This window comes from Gigantopelta aegis, chromosome 8, assembly GCF_016097555.1.
Source record: "Gigantopelta aegis isolate Gae_Host chromosome 8, Gae_host_genome, whole genome shotgun sequence".
Lineage (NCBI taxonomy): Eukaryota > Metazoa > Mollusca > Gastropoda > Neomphalida > Peltospiridae > Gigantopelta > Gigantopelta aegis.
In genome coordinates, this window is record NC_054706.1 from 36,762,141 (window position 1) to 36,786,518 (window position 24,378).

The following is a 24,378-nucleotide window of genomic DNA, read 5'->3' on the forward strand; positions in this document are numbered from 1 at the left end:
AATAAGTCTCTGAATCCGGGCACGTGGAATCCTAGCCCATTCTTCCTGCAGTGCATGTGACAGTTGCGGAAGCGTCTGAGGTTCTGGGTCACGCTGGCGTACACCTCTGTCCAGTTCGTCCCATAGATGTTCAATGGATTTGAGATCTGGCGATCTTGATGGCCATGACAGCACATTAATGTTCTCATTTTGTACATTGTTACACGTGCCATATAAGTCCTACTGAAAGAGTTCTCTCTGTCGATCCAAAATGGGAAGCATGTGACGCCGAAGAATTCCATCCCGGTAGCGTACAGCTGTTAGTTTGCCTTGTACGAACACAAGTTTACTTCTGCCGGTGTATGAGATGGCTCTCCACATCATGACACTCCCTCCACCGAATCTGTCAACTTGGGTGACGCAGATGTTGGCAAAACGTTCATTGCGGCGTCTTTAAACACGTTGTCGTCCATCACGTCGCTGTAGAAGGAAACGTGACTAATCGCTGAACCATACTCGCCGCCAGTTTTTCAAGTTCCACCCCTGTACATTCGTGCACCAGCTAACACGTAAATGTCGATGTTGCTGTCTTATTTAGAATCGTTATAAAATAAATTCATGAAGTTTCTCTTGTCAGTTAAGACGTCAACGCCTGTTAATATGTTATATGGAGAACTGGGGCGTTACCCAGTCTCCCTTGATGTCAAATTAAGAATGATCACTTTTGGGTTTAAACTAAAAACTGGAAAACGCACAAAGTTATCATTCTTGATATATGAATTATTGCTGAATGATTATAAAAATGGAATATGTGATCATAAATGGTTAAAGTTTATCAAATCTGTTTTGGATGACGTTGGATATAGTAATATATGGACTGAACAGTGTAACCAGCTACCAGATGTAAATCTATTAAAACAAAGAATTCTTTTAAGATTACAGGATCAGTTCTTACAAACATGGAACAATGAAATTGTTAATTCATCTAAAGCATCTTGTTACAGACTGTTTAAATCAAATATTGTGTTCGAGACATATTTAACCAATTTAGAGAAAAAATATTGGTTACCACTATTATATTTTCGACTCTCAAATCATTATCTTCCCATTGAAAAAGGCAGATGGAAAAAAAGAACTTTAACAAATAGAACATGCTTTCTGTGTACAAATAACGAAATTGGTGATGAATTTCATTATATAATGTGTTGTCCTGTTTTTTAAAGATGAAAGAACAAGACTTCTGCCAAAGTGTTGCCAGTCTAGACCAAATGTTTATAAATTTAGAATGCTATTTGACAGTAAAAAAAATGGTTTTCTCAGAAAGCTAGCAGTTTTCTGTAAACAAATTATGCATATTCTTAAGTCCCAGGGCTGAAATCTGTTTTTACAATTTCATTTTATTTGTATATGCAATGTATGTCTTCAAATGCAAGTATGAATCCATAGATATACACTTGTTTTATCTGATGTACATTATTATGACGAATGTGCCATCTTGTCATTTATTTATTTAATTATATTTTACAATGTACCTCATATGCCGTTGAATTACGACCACAGTGTAAATAAAGTTCAGTTTAGTTCAGACGGGGCCAACATACGGTCTCCTAGCCCGTAAACCAGCTTCTCGGAGTCGGTTCCGAATGGTTTGTGCAGACACCTTTCTCAAACCAGGTATGCGTCCAGCAATGTTCGTTGCTGTGGCAGTTCGGTGACGCAAGTGCAGAACCCGGATGTAGCGATCTTGTGTTGCAGTTGTTATGCGAGGTCTTCCACTTCTATGCCAGTCTTCAGCTGATTGAAACTGCTGGTAACTGTCCCAGAGACGTGAAATGGTGCTCTGATAGACGTTCATGTGGCGTGCGACTGCTGACTGCGATTCACCTAACTGGAGGCGGCCTATTGCAATGTTTCGATTCGGCAGGCTTAGTCTTGACATCTTGTAATTCGTCTACGTCGAAATGGAAATGAGGCATCGTTGCGAGCATTACAGCTTTCAATACCCATCACTATCCCAATCTTCCCCCCCCCGAGTTTCACGTGCATTAACCAACATTTGACCATTTCACGCTGATTTCCTGAAATTGTCGCACAACGTGACACAACGTGCGTTAAATTTGTTTTAGGGTGCATCTGGGCATGCTGTACCATTCCAGGAACATTAACAAACACGGTCATTCAGAAACGATATTTTGTAAAATCAAACACTTTTCTTCTTTCCCTATCACCTATGCGTTTCTTTCTTGACAGAGTATAGTTACCCGATGCTGCACTTCGTAAGGATTTTTTTTTTCGTTCAGATCTAGACGACACATCGTGCTAAATATTGCGTATAAAGAAGAATTCCAGAAATACAACCTAAATGGACGCCGCCATCTTTATTACTTACACAGAAGTGGCTATATACACGGCGGCCAAGGCTAATGAAGGCTGGCTGTCTACACGGCGTCGTATCATTGTGGGAGAGGGGAGTTAAGTATAAGGCCGTTACTTATTTATTAATTTATAGTTATTTTCGTGTTTATATTCAATTAAGTTATATATCCTGGGCACTGCGGCACACACCTCAGCTATATGAGCTGTCCGTCCCATTGGGTCGTTAAAACTCGCTCTGTGTGGGAGCCGGTACCGGGCTGCGAATCTACCAATTGAGTTGTTAAAACTGGCTCTGTGTGGGAGCCGGTACCAGGCTGCGAATCTACCCATTGAGTTGTTAAAACTGGCTCTGTGTGGGAGCCGGTACCAGGCTGCGAATCTACCCATTGAGTTGTTAAAACTCGCTCTGTGTGGGAGCCGGTACCGGGCTGCGAATCTACCAATTGAGTTGTTAAAACTGGCTCTGTGTGGGAGCCGGTACCGGGCTGCGAATCTACCCACTGAGTTGTTAAAACTGGCTCTGTGTGGGAGCCGGTACCGGGCTGCGAATCTACCAATTGAGTTGTTAAACTTCGCTCTGGGTGGGAGCCGGTACCGGGCTGCGAATCTACCAATTGAGTTGTTAAATTTCGCTCTGGGTGGGAGCCGGTACCGGGCTGCGAATCTACCAACTGAGTTGTTAAACTTCGCTCTTGTTGGGAGCCGGTACCGGGCTGCGAATCTACCCATTGAGTTGTTAAAACTGGCTCTGTGTGGGAGCCGGTACCGGGCTGCGAATCTACCAATTGAGTTGTTAAACTTCGCTCTGGGTGGGAGCCGGTACCGGGCTGCGAATCTACCAATTGAGTTGTTAAATTTCGCTCTGGGTGGGAGCCGGTACCGGGCTGCGAATCTACCAACTGAGTTGTTAAACTTCGCTCTGGGTGGGAGCCGGTACCGGGCTGCGAATCTACCCATTGAGTTGTTAAACTTCGCTCTGGGTGGGAGCCGGTACGTACCTACCAGCCTTATGTCCTTTCAGATGTAATAAAATGTATCTTCTATTTCGTATCATGTTTATATCCCGAGTGAAATAAATTTCAGTTGTCATGAGCTTTAATAGCGAGTGACATTAAAAGTTGTCGCCAGCGACAAAATGGTTCGATACTACACATTTTAGGATACACAAATTATGAGGTGTAGGCCTATAATCATAATGTTTGGAAGCAATATTTAATCATGTGTGAAGAGTGTAATGTTTGTGTGCGTGTGTTGGTTTGATTTTTGTGTTGTTTAAGTATTATTTTATTGCAAATGGCATGCTGAATGTAAGGGAATCAGTTTATAAAACGTGTCATTACTAATGATGTTTGATATAATATCATCTATGATTGGTTTATTTAAAATTGGCCACACTGGTCCTGGTTGAGTTATACCATATATATATATATATATATATATATATATATATATATATATATATATATATATATATATATATATATATATAATGGACTGTGTTTATGTCTCTCTGTCCTTTATGGGGTGGTATTTAGCCCAGTCAGTAGAGCGCTTGCCTCAGGTGCATGGTTCGCAGGATCGAACCTCGGTGGACTTGCCTTTCATTTCATCCGCGCTCACTTCTAATATATCGAAATTATTAAACACCAAAGTGTCGTAGATCACATTTACTGAGGTGTCATATGCGTATGCGTGTCTGTGTTTCTATGTATATGTGTGTATATGTATGTGTGTGTATCTATGTACCGTATGTATGTGTGTGTGTGTGTGTGTGCGCGCGCCTGTATTCACACACACACACACACACACACACACACATACACACACACACACACACACTGTCATACCAAATGTTTGACATCCAATAGCCAATAATTAATAAATCAATTTTATGCTCTAGTGGTGTCGTTAACAAAACAAACGTTTTCTTCCTCCACTGCAAAGAATATACTGGCCGAATCGTCTAGGTTAGGATCGAAAGGACCCGGTCATTTGGGGTAATTAGTTTTTGTAAATATTCCTTGAAAATGAAGAATATAACACAATAGTTAATTTGGTAATCACGTTAAACATTTAATGAATAATAGATTAAGTAAGAAATACACGGTTGTCTTTTATTGTTTAAAAATAGTAGCACGGATAAAATAGTTATCACATAACACATAAAAATAAAACCGAATTTTAAGACGTAGTAATCTTCGTTTATTTGTACGAGTTCCATTAAAACCAGGGGCCTGTAGGCCTGAACAGCTTTGCCCCTCTCTCTCTCTCTCTCTCTCTCTCTCTCTCTCTCTCTCTCTCTCTCTCTCTCTCTCTCTCTCTCTCTCTCTCTCTCTCTCTCTCTCTCAGTCTGCATCTCTGTTACTGTCTCTCTCATCCTGTCTCACGGTCTGTCTTTCTCACTGCCTGTCTCTCTTTTTTCTGTCTCTATCGGTCTCTGTCGCACTTTTATCTCTATATCTCTGCATTTCTCCCACTGACCGGCCTCGGTGGCGTCGTGGTTAGGCCATCGGTCTACAGGCTGGTAGGTACTGGGTTCGGATCTCAGTCGAGGCATGGGATTTTTAATCCAGATACCGACTCCAAACCCTGAGTGAGTGCTCCGCAAGGCTCAATGGGTAGGTGTAAACCACTTGCACCGACCAGTGGTCCATAACTGGTTCAACAAAGGCCATGGTTTGTACTATCCTGCCTGTGGGTAGCGCAAATAAAAGATCCCTTGCTGCCTGTCGTAAAAGAGTAGCCTATGTGGCGACAGCGGGTTTCCTCTAAAAAACAGTGTCAGAATGACTATATGTTTGACGTCCAATAGCCGATGATAAGATAAAAAATCAATGTGCTCTAGTGGCGTCGTTAAATAAAACAAACTTTACTTTACTTCTCCCACTGTTTCTATCTCTTCTCTCTTTCTCTCTGTGTCACTATCTCTGTCTCTCTCTCACTCACTCTCTCTCTCTCTCTCTCTCTCTCTCTCTCTATTACTGTCTGCATGCCTCTCGCTCCTTTTCTTTCTCCCTTAGCCTGCCTCTCCCAGTCTCTCTCTCTCTCTCTCTCTCTCTCTCTCTCTCTCTCTCTTTCTCTCTCTCTCTCACTGTCTGCATGCCTCTCTCTCCCCTTTTCTCTCTCCCTTAGCCCGCCCCACCCAGTCTCTATCTTACCGTCTCTCTCTCTCTCTCTCTCTCTCTCTCTCTCTCTCTCTGTGTGTGTGTGTGTGTGTGTTTTTTCTCTCTCCCTTAGGCTGCCTCTCCCAGTCTCTATCTTACCGTCTCTCTCATTCTCTCTCTCTCTCTCTCTCTCTCTCTCTCTACCACTGTCTGCATGCCTCTCGCTCCTTTTCTTTCTCCCTTAGCCTGCCTCTCCCAGTCTCTCTCTCTCTCTCTCTCTCTCTCTCTCTCTCTTTCTCTCTCTCTCTCACTGTCTGCATGCCTCTCTCTCCCCTTTTCTCTCTCCCTTAGCCCGCCCCACCCAGTCTCTATCTTACCGTCTCTCTCTCTCTCTCTCTCTCTCTCTCTCGTGTGTGTGTGTGTGTGTGTGTGTGTGTGTGTGTGTGTGTGTGTGTGTGTGTGATCCTGTCTCACTCGCGGTCTGTCTTTCTCACTTTGTTTCTCTTTTTTCTGTCTCTATTTTTCTCTGCCACACTTTCTACCGCTTTCTCTCTGCATTTCTGCTACTGTCTCTGTCTCTGTCTCTCTCTCTCTCTCTCTCTCTCTCTCTCTCTCTCTCTCTCTCTCTCTCTCTCTCTCTCTCTCTCTCTCTCTCTCTCTCTCTCTCTCTCTCTCTCTCTCTCTCTCTCTCTCTCTCTGTCGAAAACTATAAAAAAAATGCATCGACTGCGTGCTTTGGCTATTAAATGTCTGCTTAATTTTACTTCTCTGAGCTAGCCAAACTCATAAATAACTTCGAAATCCGTGAGTTCCCGAGAGTCGGTCTCCAGAAAGCATCTGCAACTCCATCTGCTGTACCCGACTTTATGAAGAAACCATTGGGGTTGCACTCGCCGCAACGTGGACCGCTGAACCAAAACCCGGAATTGCGCTCACCGGCACAATCGACGTTCGATTCTCCGTCCGGAGGTGGCCGTGACCTTGGTAGAGTCGAAGTTCATCCTGAAATTTTCCGACTCGCTCCCGACCGTGAAGTCGAGGTGGTAGATCTGTCTCCAGTAAAGTCCGACAAACGTCTGGACCAGCAATTTCTGTCGTCTGCTCGTAGTGATGTAATGGATTTTTTCATTGCCCAGCCAAAAGTCGCCCGGAGACGCCAAGTTGCCGAATCCAGACTTGTACTCCGACCAGGATTTCTGAAATAAGTTTTTTTTCTTGAAGCGGCTCTGGATGACCGTTCTCCCACCGTATCTCATGTCACAGAAGACATTGAATGGGTAGGGCGATCGAATCGGTTTGATCTGGAAAATAGCCTTCTTTCCGGCATAGTATGAGTATTGGAAACCTTCCGAGCAATCTACAACAGAATTAAAAAAGTTAAAATTAAAAGTCTTTTGGTTTTTTGTTGTTGTTGTTGTTGTTGTTCAATGACACCACTTCAGCACATTGATTTATTGATCATCGGCTATTGGGTGTTAAACATTTGGCAATTCTGAGGGAGGAAACCCGCAACATTTCTTCATTAGTAGCAAGGGATCTTTTATATGGACCATTCTACAGACAGGACAGCACATGCTACGGTATTTCATATACTAGTTGTAGTGCACTGTCTGGGACGAGAAATAACCCAATGGGCCTACCGATGGGGTCGATGCTAGACCGACTGCATAGGCCTATCAGGGGAGCGCTTTACCACTGGGCTACGTCCCCGCCCCGCAACAAACATTTCACTGGCGTAGGAAGCGGGGTGGGGGGGGGGGGGTAGCAGCAGCGATGTTGTTTTTTGGGGTTTTTTAAATCTATGTTTTCGTTTATTTATGTGTTTGCGCCCAAACCCCGCCCCCCACCCCCACCCCACCCCCAACACACACACACACACGTTTTGGAACCTTCCTACGCCGGTGAAAATTAAGATGTGTAATGTGTTGAGGAATTTTAGCTCCAGGGTGGGTCTAGACTGTAGCGAGCGACGTTTATAGCGAGGGGACCGAGTCTTCAAAAACATTTGAGCAGCGGGGGCTTTCGATCCTCTGCACACGCATCTGGTGCGTATCTCACTCTCAGTCTTTTCCTACTGTAAAATACAAACTCGACTACATGCAGTCTTAAAGGCACGGTCAAGTCCAATGTGAGCCAGACCACAAACCGACAGAATTAACAAAATTAATGAAAACGCGTTATTTTAGAATTGATAAAGAAAAAACCCCAAGATGTTTCCTGCTAACTTATGTGTCTAAAACTCCTACATGCGTATGAATCGACGTATGCACCATGGATATAAATACTACCACTTTTCACCCTTAAAGGGACATTCCTGAGTTTGCTGCACTTTTTAACGATTGTAATTACATATCAAATACATTTTTCTGCATAAAATATTAGTGGCTGTATATTAAACGTGTTTCTGATCGTTCTAATATTTGTACTAGGTTAAATTTCAAATTATTTCCTAAAATATTGTTTTTTTGTACGTACGAAATTATTCGAAGACAAAACCCAGTTTGGGCTTCTTATAAATATTAAGACGACCAGAAACACATTGAATATACAGACACTGATATTCTAAATTAGAAAATATATTTAATATGCAAGTTTAATCGTAGAAATATTTTATTAGTCGGAAACATCTTACAATGCAGCAAACTCAGGAATGCCCCTTTAAAGTACATCAGAAAACATTGGGGGATTAAGCTGCTAATTTCAGACATAATGGATAACATCTATACTACCCTAGTTTCGCACCAAAATTGTCATGCTATTTTTAGTAGGACTCCGCACATGTTTCAAGCACACTGATAGTTGGTACACTGACACTAGTTCAAATGAAATTGCAATTGACCCCGCACACGTTTCAAGCACACTGGTAGTTGGTACACTGACACTAGTTCAAATGAAATTGCAATTGTCTCCGCACATGTTCCAAGCACACTGGTAGTTGGTACACTGACACTAGTTCAAATGAAATTGCAATTGTCTCCGCACATGTTTCAAGCACACTGGTAGTTGGTACACTGACACTAGTTCAAATGAAATTGCAATTGTCTCCGCACATGTTTCAAGCACACTGGTAGTTGGTACACTGACACTAGTTCAAATGAAATTGCAATTGTCTCCGCACACGTTTCAAGCACACTGGTAGTTGGTACACTGACACTAGTTCAAACGAAATTGCAATTGTCTCCGCACACGTTTCAAGCACAATGGTAGTTGGTACACTGACACTAGTTCAAATGAAATTGCAATTGTCTCCGCACACGTTTCAAGCACACTGGTAGTTGGTACACTGACACTAGTTCAAATGAAATTGCAATTGTCTCCGCACACGTTTCAAGCACACTGGTAGTTGGTACACTGACACTAGTTCAAATGAAATTGCAATTGTCTCCGCACACGTTTCAAGCACACTGGTAGTTGGTACACTGACACTAGTTCAAATGAAATTGCAATTGTCTCCGCACACGTTTCAAGCACACTGGTAGTTGGTACACTGACACTAGTTCAAATGAAATTGCAATTGTCTCCGCACACGTTTCAAGCACACTGGTAGTTGGTACACTGACACTAGTTCAAATGAAATTGCAATTGTCTCCGCACACGTTTCAAGCACACTGGTAGTTGGTACACTGACACTAGTTCAAATGAAATTGCAATTGTCTCCGCACACGTTTCAAGCACACTGGTAGTTGGTACACTGACACTAGTTCAAATGAAATTGCAATTGTCTCCGCACACGTTTCAAGCACACTGGTAGTTGGTACACTGACACTAGTTCAAATGAAATTGCAATTGTCTCCGCACACGTTTCAAGCACACTGGTAGTTGGTACACTGACACTAGTTCAAATGAAATTGCAATTGTCTCCGCACACGTTTCAAGCACACTGGTAGTTGGTACACTGACACTAGTTCAAATGAAATTGCAATTGTCTCCGCACACGTTTCAAGCACACTGGTAGTTGGTACACTGACACTAGTTCAAATGAAATTGCAATTGTCTCCGCACACGTTTCAAGCACACTGGTAGTTGGTACACTGACACTAGTTCAAATGAAATTGCAATTGTCTCCGCACACGTTTCAAGCACACTGGTAGTTGGTACACTGACACTAGTTCAAATGAAATTGCAATTGTCTCCGCACACGTTTCAAGCACACTGGTAGTTGGTACACTGACACTAGTTCAAATGAAATTGCAATTGTCTCCGCACACGTTTCAAGCACACTGGTAGTTGGTACACTGACACTAGTTCAAATGAAATTGCAATTGTCTCCGCACACGTTTCAAGCACACTGGTAGTTGGTACACTGACACTAGTTCAAATGAAATTGCAATTGTCTCCGCACACGTTTCAAGCACACTGGTAGTTGGTACACTGACACTAGTTCAAATGAAATTGCAATTGTCTCCGCACACGTTTCAAGCACACTGGTAGTTGGTACACTGACACTAGTTCAAATGAAATTGCAATTGTCTCCGCACACGTTTCAAGCACACTGGTAGTTGGTACACTGACACTAGTTCAAATGAAATTGCAATTGTCTCCGCACACGTTTCAAGCACACTGGTAGTTGGTACACTGACACTAGTTCAAATGAAATTGCAATTGTCTCCGCACACGTTTCAAGCACACTGGTAGTTGGTACACTGACACTAGTTCAAATGAAATTGCAATTGTCTCCGCACACGTTTCAAGCACACTGGTAGTTGGTACACTGACACTAGTTCAAATGAAATTGCAATTGTCTCCGCACACGTTTCAAGCACACTGGTAGTTGGTACACTGACACTAGTTCAAATGAAATTGCAATTGTCTCCGCACATGTTTCAAGCACACTGGTAGTTGGTACACTGACACTAGTTCAAATGAAATTGCAATTGTCTCCGCACATGTTTCAAGCACACTGGTAGTTGGTACACGGACACTAGTTCAAATGAAATTGCAATTGTCTCCGCACATGTTTCAAGCACACTGGTAGTTGGTACATTGACACTAGTTCAAATGAAATTGCAATTGTCTCCGCACACGTTTCAAGCACACTGGTAGTTGGTACACTGACACTAGTTCAAATGAAATTGCAATTGTCTCCGTACATGTTTCAAGCACACTGGTAGTTGGTACACTGACACTAGTTCAAATGAAATTGCAATTGTCTCCGCACATGTTTCAAGCACACTGGTAGTTTGTACACGGACACTAGTTCAAACGAAATTGCAGTTGTCTCCGCACATGTTTCAAGCACACTGGTAGTTGGTACACTGACACTAGTTCAAATGAAATTGCAAGATGAACCAACATTTTATCACACCATTTATCACCAATGACAGGGCTTGTGGTATTGACTGCTCAAAGGTTTGACCCAGCCGGATGTTATTTGGTTTAATATTACCTATATTGTCGTATATTTTGAGTGAGGGTCCTCAATACAAAATGATCTCATCACATATTTTATTAATGTAAAACACAAACATAACTACAGTCTTAAAGCCACAATCTCACCTCACATCATTTAATATACTTTACTAATGTAAAACAACAAACACAACTACCATATTAAAGCCACAATCCCATCTCCCCATCATTTAACATATTTTACTAACGTAAAACACAAACACAACTACCGTCTTAAAGCCACAATCTCACCTCCCCATCTTTTAACATATTTTACTAATGTAAAACACAAACACAACTACCGTCTTAAAGCCACAATCTCACCTCCCCCTCTTTTAACATATTTTACTAATGTAAAACACAAACACAACTACCGTCTTAAAGCCAAAATCTCACCTCCCCCTCTTTTAACATATTTTACTAATGTAAAACACAAACACAACTACCGTCTTAAAGCCACAATCTCACCTACCCATCATTTAACATGTTTTACTAATGTAAAACACAAACACAACTACCGTCTTAAAGCCACAATCTCACCTCCCCATCATTTAACATATTTTACTAATGTAAAACACAAACACAACTACCGTCTTAAAGCCACACTCTCACCTCCCCATCATTTAACATATTTCTCTATCTGTTTATGGGGGTCCAAGCGTTGGTGCTATATGTTTTCGTATTCTGATCATACGTTTTAACATAATTTATAACTGACACCTGTGCACTTATTGCTGCTGAAATAACTTCCTGAGTACTAGACCTTTTTCTTTTTTTCTTTTTGTGAATACGGTTCTACTATTTTGTTGGTTTTTGGCTCTGAGAAAATGTATATCAGATGTTCAAATACGGCATTTCCAGCCATACCATATCCTCCCCCACCACACCTCTTTTTTCCCCCACCTCCTTGTATACTTGCCTTGTGCCCCATATCACATATATCATTCATATATATATATATATATATATATATATATATATATATATATATATATATATATATATATATATATATACATACTGACACAAATGAATACGCAAAAACAACGTTTCATTGCAAATAACGACAAACTATTAATGAATTTATGGATAATGTAATATGACATTAATGACTGGTATTCATGAGATTCATTCACATGGAAACATGGCCAGTTATCATCAGTAATCGAGTTGCATTCGTAATCGAAAAGTTCAACCCCCCATTATCACGGTCAGTATCTGGTGTGTCCACCATTGGCCCGTGAGCATGCGTGAAGACGACGGGGAAAGGATTGGCACAAATATCTCAAATAAGCCACAGGAATGTTCCTTCACTCCTCCTGCAACGCCTGCAACGCCTGTGCAAGCTCAGCGACGTTACGCGGTGGTGGCTGGCGGTGACGTACACGACGTCCTAACTCATCCCACATGTGTTCAATTGGGTTCAAATCCGGTAAAATGGCGGGCCAGTTCATAACGGTGATACCCGCTTGTTGCAAGAATGCCTGGGTAATCATTGCAGTATGTGGACGGGCATTGTCTTGTTAAAACAGAAGGGGACCTCCTGGTCTTCGGTGACGGCGAAAAAATGGCTGGAGAACTGGTCTTAGAATAACGTCAAATTCTGCCGATCTTGGCGTGGGGTCGTAACGGGACGTTCACCAGGTCGAGGTCGAACACGGACAGTCCCGGTCTGTTGATGACGTTCAACAAGTCGTCCAATAGTTAATGGATGGACTCTGAAGGTCCTAGCAACTTGGCTTTGCGAAGTCCCCCCTTGAACCATGCCCAACGTTCGCTCCCTTTGTTCTTCTCTGAGTTGTGGAATTCTTAATGTGACGAGGAATATGACACCGTTACGTGACTTTTAAGTGTCCACATACTGGCATTTCACGTGCATTGCATGCAGCATGATTGAGCATGTAGTGAACGCATTTCACACCATTTTTTTGTGTGTGTTTCTGCTATTGTATGTGTAACGAGAACAAAACCAGGATTAAAACCCAGACAAAAGTACCAATCAATGGCTTCCTCTCATATTATTGTTATTTTAAGTCCAATAAATATATTTTTCATTAATCACAACAAAATATTGAAAAATATCTGTTTTGCGTTTTCATTGTGTGTAAGTATATATTACAGTCTATTCACTGCCTATCCGTATTGACATTAAGTGTTAGTGATGGGTGTTGGTAAAACGCGGACCGGACTAGAATGCTTGACAAACTGAATTTTTCCTTTTAGATTTTTTTTAAACAAAGTGTTCGTCAATGGACATAGTTAAGAAACATATATTGTTTCCATGCACGTGCGCGGTACGATACTTTGTGCAAATGCATGTGCCTGAACGCAAAAACATTGCACACTTTCCTGTTTACTGGAGGGTGCTTCACTTTTGTTTACTAGAATGGATTTGTTTTGCGTCCACATTGTTGAGTTTTTATGTTAAAGGCGGAGACCCTAGTTTTAACCCGTAAAAAATAGACACTAAGTTTAGTTCATTTACAAACCTGCAACTCATTTGGATAAAATTACAATAGAGTGAAAGAAGAGTCCGTGACGTTAAAATGGGAAATATCCTTTAAAATAGATTAGAACTCAAACCAATAAACCGCTACTTCTCAGAAGCACGTGCGTTTTTAAAAATATGAAAAATGCATTTTTTGTTATTAAAAACACCAGGATGACCAGAAACACTTCGGTTCTACGGAAATGGATAATCTAAAGAATAAAATATAACTAATGTTTTATTTCAGTGATCATAAACGGCTCTAATAGTGAAACATATGCTGTAGTGTTTAAAAACTAGGGCCTGTCCTTTTAAAGGGACACACCCTAGTTACGTTTATTTGTTAACCATTACGGCGTTGTTTTTCGCTATTAAACCCCATTTTTCACAAATAAAATTGCACTTCACTTACATTTTATTATTTAGAATACACATTTCCATTCACCTGAAGTGCTTTTTGGTAATCCTGATGTTTGTAAAACCACGAAATGCATTTTTTACATTTTTTCACAAAACGTGTTGTCGAGAAAAAACCGTTAAGCAAGCGAGGTCCAATCTATTTTTAATGTCACAGACGTTGGTATATCACGTGACCGTTATCATTTTGGTTCGGTTTGTTTTCTCGTGCACGGTTCGCGCAATCAACATCCGATTTGTTGTTGTTCATTTGTGAGATTTTTCTTCACAGTTCGTGAACATTTTCAGTAACAATAAAGTTCAGACAAGTAAGTGTCTCAATACAAAACGTTACAAACCCTTAAAACCAATACTTTTGCTAAGTCTTACGATATCTGGAGAGGGGATACAACCAGGACAGAACAGTTGGAACATGTCCAGGAGAGGTGAAACGAACGCACCCCAAGTCTGTGAAATTTGTCGTGACGTAGGCATTGTTGTGCTTCTACCGGTGACATCAGAATACTAACTTTCAAAATTATTTCAAGCAATTGGGACATGGGTATTCCCATGGTATTTATCGATATAAAACCTGCTTTTTCACTCCATTTGATAAAAACGTGATCTAAGTGTGTTACAGGTTTGTAGATTAACTAAATTATAATTTATTTTCGCTGGATGGAACTAGGGTGTGCGGTGATTGCAATCCATTTTGTTTCACATTTCGTAGCTGAAAAATGTAGAATAGTTTTTTCGTAAATATTGTACTCGTGTTTTGTCGTTAGCTGAACGCAGTTTGGGACGTCGATGTAAATTAATTGTTTGGTATTGTATTATTAACTGCATTTGGGGTTTTTAGTTTGATAAATCTTTTATATATTTTATTTCATGTTAAATCTTTTAAATGTATTTCTATGTAATATATATATATATATATTATCTGTGTCGATTATTAATATTTTATAGTCTCTCATAACTCCATATGGAGTGGCTAAGTGCTATTTTAAATTGTATGGTGTTTAGTGATGTTTTATGTTTTAACTGAGGTGAGACTTTAATAAACAAGTTGTCTGTCTGTCTGTCTGTCTGTCTGTCTGCAATCCTACATAATATGACACCAAAAATCAATAAAATGGACCATTTCATTTCACAACCGTACCGTTTTGCAGAGTACAAGATGCACAAATGTTGAATGCCTTGTCACCTACAATATCTACACACCAACACAAAGTAGTTCTTTTCTTAATAACAATTTACATTTTATTTTTAAAATAGCAATTGTTTTCAAAATGTTTTCTAAAAATCGAAATCATCAACATCGATGCATGTTAGTCCAACTTTACGTTCTAGAGGCATGTCATATTTGATTTCTTACACTCCCGTTGGTGAGAATGTACGTGTGTTAACAATTTCAAGACATACGACTGGCTGTTCCTAGGTGATGACCAGGTCATCAATGCCATACATCCAATAAAAAAAACTACACGATGGAAATTGATTAGACTGTGACGTATAGTTAACCTGACATTCATGTGTATGTAACGCGTAAGTCAGCTACAAATGCAACGGCTGTAAATAATATTTTGTCGAAAAAGATGTTAAAATTTGCTTAAAACCTGGTTTTTGAGTATATGTAAGAAATAGAATAATACATTCGTGTCCGTTAGATACCATTTATATCACAACTAGTTGTTTAAAAACGTACCAAACTCGGTTTCGCTCGTTAGATACATTTTAAAACAATAAATGGTATCTAACGGCCACCCATGTATTATTCTCTATATGTACCAAAATATTTTTTATATGGGTAATAAATGTGTTTACCTTGCATCAGTCGTTCACATCTCTTTCCCACATAGCTGTTGGAACAATGGCACATGTGAATTTTGAGATCGTAATGGCCGCCATGTAAACATGGGTCGTGCACCTGTAAATATTCAGAACTTCGCATATGTTGTTTTCGATTCTTTTTTATTGCATGAGTTTATTTTGCGCAAGAATATATACCACGAGACCGTGTAGTGGTCAAGTGGTATGTTTCAGCCAGTGCGCCACGATTGGTATATCAAATACCATGGTATGTGCTGTCCTTTTGGTACCAAATGTTTGACGATTAATAATAGATCAATATACTGTATAGTGGTGTTCTTCAGGACTCACCCTTCACATAGCCAAATTAACCAATTGCTAATTTTTATTTTAAAAAATGGCTGCAATATTTAGTAGTTGGCTTACAAAACGTTTGTTTAAAGTAGCCACTTTTTATTAATTTTCAAAGAAATATCCCACATATCTGAAAATTAGCTTTAAATCAAAATTCCTGGGCTCATTAAATTTAAATTTAACTTTCGTTGTCTAATTATTCATTCATTTATACTTATTTTCGTACTTATATCCAATTAAGGTTCAAGCATGCTGTCTTGGGCACACATCTCAGCTATCTGGGCTGTCTGTCTAGTAGTTAGTGAGAGAGGAGTCGATGTAGTGGAATTACACCTACCCGCATTGGCTAGGAGAAGGTACCGGGATGCGAACCCAGTACCTACCGGTCTTATGTCCAATGACCTAACCACGATAGCACCGTAGGCCAGTGTTGTCTAATTATATCAATTGTTGTTTTAGAGTTGCGTACCTTGTTGAAATGTTTATTCGTCTGGTGGCACCCGACATCAACGAATGGCGTCTCATGCAGCAGACATTCGCCATCTTGTATGGAGTAGCTGAAGGCCTCGCACTGGGCAGACGACAGACACAGAACGCTACAGCTACCAATACACGACACGTTCATCCTGCCGGACACGGGTGGACTGGAACACGGGTCTTTTCTAGAAAACATGGACATCGTAGCAGAAGACGTGCCTTTAAGACAGAGCATACTCGTCAGCAAGATTGCCAGTGACGTCATCGTTGTCTTCTTTCTTGAAAGATTTCTGTAGATAAAACGGATGGACGCTTATTAGCCCGCCAGAATTTCTACTAGTGCGCCAGCCTATAGAACAATATATTGTTTAACAATATAATACACTGTCAAAATTATATATATATATAACTAGTATAACAAATATCGTGCTATGTGTTGTCTTGTTTGTCGGAAAAGTGCATGAAAAAGATCCCTTCTTGCTGCTAATGAAAAATGCAGGTGGATTCCTCTTAAAAATGTAACAATTGTTGAATGTTTTATATCCAGTGGTCAATGATTAATTAATTAATGTGCTCTAATGGTGTCATTTAGCGAAACAAACTAGCGTTGTTTTTTAATCGGTGAATCTGTTGCATGACTCAACAAAAAACAAAAATAATAACCGACCCTTCGAGTCAAAACAACCAATTTTTGCTAGCTATTTCGCAAATAATCTAAAAGCAAATTTTCCTCCACCTGTTTCAAAACCAGAGAACTCTTATTCCACACACAATCCAGATAAACTGATGTCAGACTAAAGACAATTTGACCAGCCAAATAACTGCTCAATAAAGCCAGGAAAACAAGGGAAAAATCACAGAGGCTATATGATTGTTCTTTTTGCCGTCTAGCAACCAAGAAACAACACAGACACTACGTGAATACGTCGCATAATAGTAGCTAATTTAGTTCAGTCGGTTGAGTACTCGCTTGAGGTGCTTGCGTCGCAGGATCGAACCACCTCGGTGGATCCATTCAATTGATTGGGATTTTTCTCGCTATCAGTGCGTCACAACTGGCCAAAGGCCGTGGTATGTGCTTTCTTGTCTGGAAAAGTGCATATAAAAGATCCCTCCCTGCATTAGAGAAAGTGTAGCTGGTTTCCTCTGATGACTACGTGTCAGAATTACCAAATGTTTGAAATTCTATAGCCTATGATTAATTAATTAATGTGCTCTAGTGGTGTCGTTAAACAAAACAAACTTTAACTTTAACTGATGAATACGTGTCAGAATTACCAAATGTTTGAAATCTTATAGCCTATGATTAATTAATTAATGTGCTCTAGTGGTGTCGTTAAACAAAACAAACTTTAACTTTAACTGACGAATACGTGTCAGAATTACCAAATGTTTGAAATCCTATAGCCTATGATTAATTAATTAATGTGCTCTAGTGGTGTCGTTAAACAAAACAAACTAACTTTAACTGATGAATACGTGTCAGAATTACCAAATGTTTGACATCCAATAGTCGATAATTAATTAATTAATTAATGTGCTCTAGTGGTGTCATTACACAAAGAAAAAGAAAAAAAAAGACTTTTAACTTTAAATTTTTAATTCTGTTGCAGATTGCTCGGAAGGTTTCCAGCACCCTTACTATGCCGGTGTAGTAGGCTCAAACCAGTCCCCTCGGATTTCACTCTAGAGTGATATGAGCCTAGGCTCAAATCACTCCCCTCCAGGCTCAAATCACTCCCCTCTCTAAATTACGAGTATAGCTATTTAATACACGGCCATTTAATTTAAAGTATGTGCACTATTATCTAGAATGACATCGGCATTACAATTAATGAATAAAGGAAAGGAATACACTTGCATTATGACACTTTATTTGTATTATTTGATAACTATTTTACTGATTGCATGCCTGCTGTGGATGAAAGGGATAGTATTTTTTTAAGGACTAATTATCTTTTAATACTTTTATGTTCTTCTAGGCTCATTTCACTCCCCATCCAGGCTCAAATCACTACCCTATCTAAATTACAAGTTTAACTATTTAATACACGTCCTTCTAATAGTAGCGTCTTCAAGTCTTAAAATAGTGGTAACTAGTGAGTTATTAGGAATAAGTAACTGCATATTTGAGTACACCGCTTAGACAAATGTAAGCAGTTTCAAGTAAACAAAATAAATACTAGTTTGTCAATTAAATACCAGCTGTTACTTATAATAAGCAAAGGAGGACATTTTTATTGTTTACATTGTAACTCAATTTATACGTTGACATAGTTATCTTCCGAGGATAGTTTTTTTGCAGATTATTAAACTTGGTGAAAAACAGTTTGTGTTGTTACGTGTGACTGTCAATATAAGGAATGACGCCTGAATCGACTTGCTTTATATTATGTCCTCATGGATGTAAGTTGGTTCACGAGAGCAGATTTTCCATAACACAGACTAACTTTAGCCTTAACACAGACTAACTTGTGGGGTTATTTTCCATGTTTTCACGAACACAGGTAATGGAAAATAGACAATGAGGTCAACATGTCAGAAAGCATACATTTCAGATTCATATATGACTACATTACACGATTAAAGTGTTCATTGTAATTTGTGAGGTATATCATACAGTTAAAAGTCCATGAGGGGTGGTACAACGCACAAGGGTTCGTACCGCATCCAGCGTCGCTGGCCTTGGCGATCTTCCGTGTGTATGACTACTGGTGTATTTAACATGGAAGCCACGGCAACAATCTCAATGTCTGTGGCCCAAACTGCATTATTGTCCATATCACTCGCCAACAAGTATGCTGTCATATCCGGGTGGCCAGAGTAATCCTGGAAGTGCTTACTATAGCGTTCATCACCGAGAACTTGAACGACTTGTGAGCGGATTGTCCTATGGTGCTTTTCAGTTCCGCTTACTTCTTTGGAGATGGCCCGAAACAGGCAGTGGCCGTCCCCTACTATAGTATCAATTTTCGCTGGTAGTTTCTTTAGAGATCCGGGGGGTGATCGCTTTGGCAACCTTCCCTTCGGTTGCGCAATGTCCAGCTTTTGACACGCGAACTTCCGCCAAGGAGCATCAGTCGGGACGAATGAGATGGGATTTTCTTCACATCGTGTGACTTGTACATTGGTGGATTCTGTTGTCTTTTTGGGGGGTTTTGGTGGCGTACTAGATGCTGAAACCCTCGGCTTGTATACATTCATGTTGGTGCCGTTAACCTTCGACTTCAAGACCTTAGAACTGTCTGTTTGTCTGACTTCGTACAGGCCTTGACCGACACTCTTTGTTACGATGTACGGTCCATTCCACGGATCCACGCTCTTGCCACCCTTGCGGTCTGCACGTCTGGAATTCCACAACAGGACGAGGTCTCCTTGCGTAAATGAGGTCTTCGTTGAATGGCCTTTCTGGTAGTCGCGCTGTTGGCGGTCCTGTGCCGTGGTGATATTGTCCGAGGCTGTTGGGTAAACAATATCCTGAACGTGACTAATCGACTGGGGGCAAGCTTGCAGAGACGTTGATTCATAATCCTCGGCGGGTTCCTCCATCTCTTCGTCTTGGGTGTCACCTACAATGTCCACGGGGAGGACTGCATTCCGACCATACATCAGATAGAAGGCACTAAACCCTGTAGACTTCTGACGACTTATGTTGAAGGCGAACAGGACGCCAGGTAAAGCCTTCGGCCACTCTTCGTTCCTTCCTTCTACCACCTTCAGTAGCGATGTCTGAATGGTCCTGTTGTTTCTCTCTACAAGTCCATTCGCCTGGGGATGATAGGCACTGGTGATCCTTTGCTGTACACCAGTTAATGCATGCAGTTCTGAGACCTTGTTGACGAACTCTCTGCCTTGGTCATTAATCTGGACTCTGGGTACACCATGTCGACATATATTCTCATAGATGAAGACTGCAACGCTCTTCGCCGTTTTGTTCTGCAGAGGTTTCGCTTCAATCCACTTAGTGAAGTAATCGACCATGACCACCATACAGTTGTAGCCGTCGGGTGTCGTTTGTAGAGAGCACCTTATTGGGTGCACCTGAACTTTGACCCAGCCGGAAGTTATTGGGTGCACCTCGAACTTTGACACGGAACTCTCTTCTTTGGTACTATACAACCTGCAGGGACCACTGGCTTGCATGGGGGGAGGGGGGGGGGGGGGGCAGCTTACATTGTTGAACCGTGGCTATGGTGCATTACGGTTTTATTTTCAGTAAAATGTTCAACATACACTCCTATAAGCCTGATGATGAGATATTTGTAGATATACATATATACAGAGATGGTTCCGATAGTTTAATAAAAATGTCTCCGTCACAATTGACACAATATGCTACCGTTGTCTGGTGTCGAGTGGCCTAATACCCCCCCCCCCCCCCCCACCACCAAAAAAACAAAAAAACAAAAAACAATTTACATTGTACTTGTGTTTGAAAGGGGTGCATTCGATATTGGTGACAAATTTCATAACAGAATTAATTTCTATATCGCATTAAATATATTCTGACACTTTGATGTAATATAATTACAATATAAAGATTAAACTGGCAAATCACTGCGGACTGATTATTCTGTAGATCTATATGATAAATTGTCATTTCCTTGCAACTCCACTGTTCTTGAACGTCCACGTGTCATTCGCGTGTTGACTAACGTCACTTTCAATCAACGAATACCGCCACTGGTATAAATTAATCTTACAGCATATTGGCAAACAAAACAAATAACAAACTCATCATTCAAATTTACTTACACTGCTGGGCCCAATTTCACAAAACATCGTAAACCTAGTTTTGAACGTAAGGTAAGTGTAAATCTACGACTAAAACACAATTCTTATTACTATCACAGTACAACAAATATAGTTTTAAGTACACATATTTCATTTTCTTTTGTCATTAAAATGCTCCATCTTCGGTAATGGTGTAACTTTACTTGTAAAATAGATGCCAAGCACTTGTAAGTGAATGCCCGGTATAACTGCTAGTCGCAGACGTAAACTTACAGGGCCGTAGCTACGAATTTTTGTTGGAAGGGTGGGGGGGGGGGGGGGGGGAGAGAGAGCAACTGAGTAGTTAATAGTCTAAAACTCCTTAAACGGTTAAAGGGACATTCCTGAGTTTGCTGCACTTTTTAAGATGTTATTGACTATCAAAAGACTTTTTAGCGATTGTAATTACATCTCGAATATATTTTTCTGCATACAATATTAGCGGCTGTATATTAAACGTGTTTCTGATCGTTCTAATATTTGTACTAGGTTAAATGTTATTTTATTTTAAAAAATATAATTATTTGAAGACAAAATCCAGTTTGGTCTTTTTACAAATATTGAGACGACCAGAAACACATTGAATATACATTCACTGATATTCTAAACCAGAAAATATATTTAATATGTAAATTTAATCGTATAAATATTTTAGTAGTCGGAATCATCTTACAATGCAGCAAACTCAGGAATGTCCATTTAAGAAGAGAATTTTTCTTTAAGTTTCTATAATTGTTTCCCCAGTTGCCCCCCCCCCCCCCCCCAGCTACTGCCCTGATTTATGCGCTGTTATGTTTAGTGAAATTGGCCTCAGTATTGCAAACATGTTAACGGTCAAATTGCCGAGGAAAATGCCGTGGATACTATTTTTCCACGGTAATTTTTTTTCTCTGTAGTCGTTTTAATTGCATGGGTTGCATAACATGCTGAATCATGATTTGGTTCCTTTATTGTAACCAAAAAAAAAAAAAAAGCCCGAGTACTTTATGGTATTTAATCGGAAATAGACGTCATCACTAATTTATCGTATTCAGTCGAAGCTATTTTCTGAGGAACAATAAGACCTATTGAATAATCAATGAGCGTAAACTGCCGTGCAGTATCCCATTCACAAATGTGTGATATTGTCAGCGTAACTCAGTGGAAGATAGGTCTATTATGTTTCTTTCGCGGTAGATGATTTGTTTATATACACGCATTAATACTAATGAACTCGATAATCAGATTTTGAACGATTGCCGGAAACCAATAACTAAATAGAAAATTAGATTTTCAATAGAAAAATAAAATGTTTATTGGCAATTTAATGACACCCAAACAATTCTAATGAATAATTGAAAAATCTATTAGCATTTTTATAACGTTATTGTATATACAAATAACATGAGTGACAAATTCAAGAAAGTATCTTTTATAGATGAACAAATGTATAAATTCGATATTTATAATATAATATTTAAAGGGACTGTCCTGAGTTTTCTGCATTGTAAGATGTCTCCGACTAATAAAATCTTTTAACGTCTAAAAATACGCATTAAATATATTTTCTTGTTTAGAATATCAGTGTCTGTATATTCAATGTGTTTCTGGTCATCTTAATATTTGTAACAAACCCAAACTTGATTTTGTCTTCAAATAATTTGGTACGTACGAAACAAAGTAATATTTTAGAAAATAAAATGAATTTTAACCTAGTACAAATATTAGAAAGATCATTTAATGTACAGCCACTAATATTGTATGCAGAAAAATATATTTGATATGTCATGTTAGTCGATAACATCTTTAAAATTGCAGCGAACTTAGGGACTGTCCCTTTAAGGCCTTTTAACACAGTTTCCGATCGTTTGGGTAGCTTCTCCTCTTTTGGTCTGCACTGCCAACAAGCCTTCTTTGTAGTTACACGATGCCGCACTTCGTAAGGATTTTATTATTATTATTATTTCTTCTGTTTTTTTCGTTCAGTTCCAGACGACACACCGTGCTAAATAATGCGTACAAAGACTAATTCTAGAAATACAACCTAAATGCACGTCGGCATCTTTATCACTCGACACAGTAGTGGCTATATACGCAGCGGCCTCGGCTAATGAGTCCTGGCTGTCTACACGGCGGGCGTATCATTGTGGGATGGGGGGGGGGGGAGGCCAACACTTATTTATTAATGTATAGTTATTTTCGTGTTTATATCTAATTAAGGTTCAAGCTATCTGTCCTGGGCAGTGGGGCACACACCTCAGGTATATGGGCTGTCCGTCCCATTGAGTGGTTAAATCTCGCTCTGTATGGGAGCCGGTACCGGGCTGCGAATCTACCCATTGAGTTGTTAAAACTCGCTGAGTTGTTAAAACTCGCTCTGTGTGGGAGCCGGTACCGGGCTGCGAATCTACCCATTGAGTTGGTAAAACTCGCTGAGTTGTTAAAGCTCGCTCTGTATGGGAGCCGGTACCGGGCTGCGAATCTACCCATTGAGTTGGTAAAACTGGCTCTTTGTGGGAGCCGGTACCAGGCTGCGAATCTACCCATTGAGTTGTTAAACTTCGCTCTGTGTGGGAGCCGGTACCGGGCTGCGAATCTACCCATTGAGTTGTTAAAACTGGCTCTGTGTGGGAGCCGGTACCGGGCTGCGAATATACCCATTGAGTTGTTAAACTTCGCTCTGTGTGGGAGCCGGTACCGGGCTGCGAATCTACCCATTGGGTTGTTAAAACTCGCTCTGGGTGGGAGCCGGTACCGGGCTGCGAATCTACCCATCGAGTCGTTAAAACTCGCCGAGTTGTTAAAACTCGCTCTGTGTGGGAGCCGGTACCGGGCTGCGAATCTACCCATTGAGTTGTTAAAACTCGCTGAGTTGTTAAAGGCTCGCTCTGTGTGGGAGCCGGTACCGGGCTGCGAATCTACCCATTGAGTTGTTAAAACTGGCTCTTTGTGGGAGCCGGTACCAGGCTGCGAATCTACCCATTTAGTTGTTAAACTTCGCTCTGTGTGGGAGCCGGTACCGGGCTGCGAATCTACCCATTGAGTTGTTAAAACTGGCTCTGTGTGGGAGCCGGTACCGGGCTGCGAATATACCCATTGAGTTGTTAAACTTCACTCTGTGTGGGAGCCGGTACCGGGCTGCGAATCTACCCATTGGGTTGTTAAAACTCGCTCTGTGTGGGAGCCGGTACCGGGCTGCGAATCTACCCATTGAGTTGTTAAAACTCGCTCTGTGTGGGAGCCGGTACCGGGCTG

General features: G+C 40.5%; 1 protein-coding gene across 1 annotated transcript; it reads right to left on the bottom strand.

The window, feature by feature from the left end:
* Positions 1–6,391: 6,391 nt before the first annotated feature.
* On the bottom strand, positions 6,392–11,323 carry LOC121379647 (fibrinogen-like protein 1). The gene is made up of 2 exons (XM_041508294.1): positions 11,320–11,323; positions 6,392–6,816 (listed from the first exon to the last, which is right to left on the bottom strand). Exons 1-2 carry the CDS (start codon positions 11,321–11,323, stop codon positions 6,392–6,394), a joined length of 429 nt encoding a protein of 142 aa, XP_041364228.1.
* Between the last annotated feature and the right edge of the window lie 13,055 nt (positions 11,324–24,378).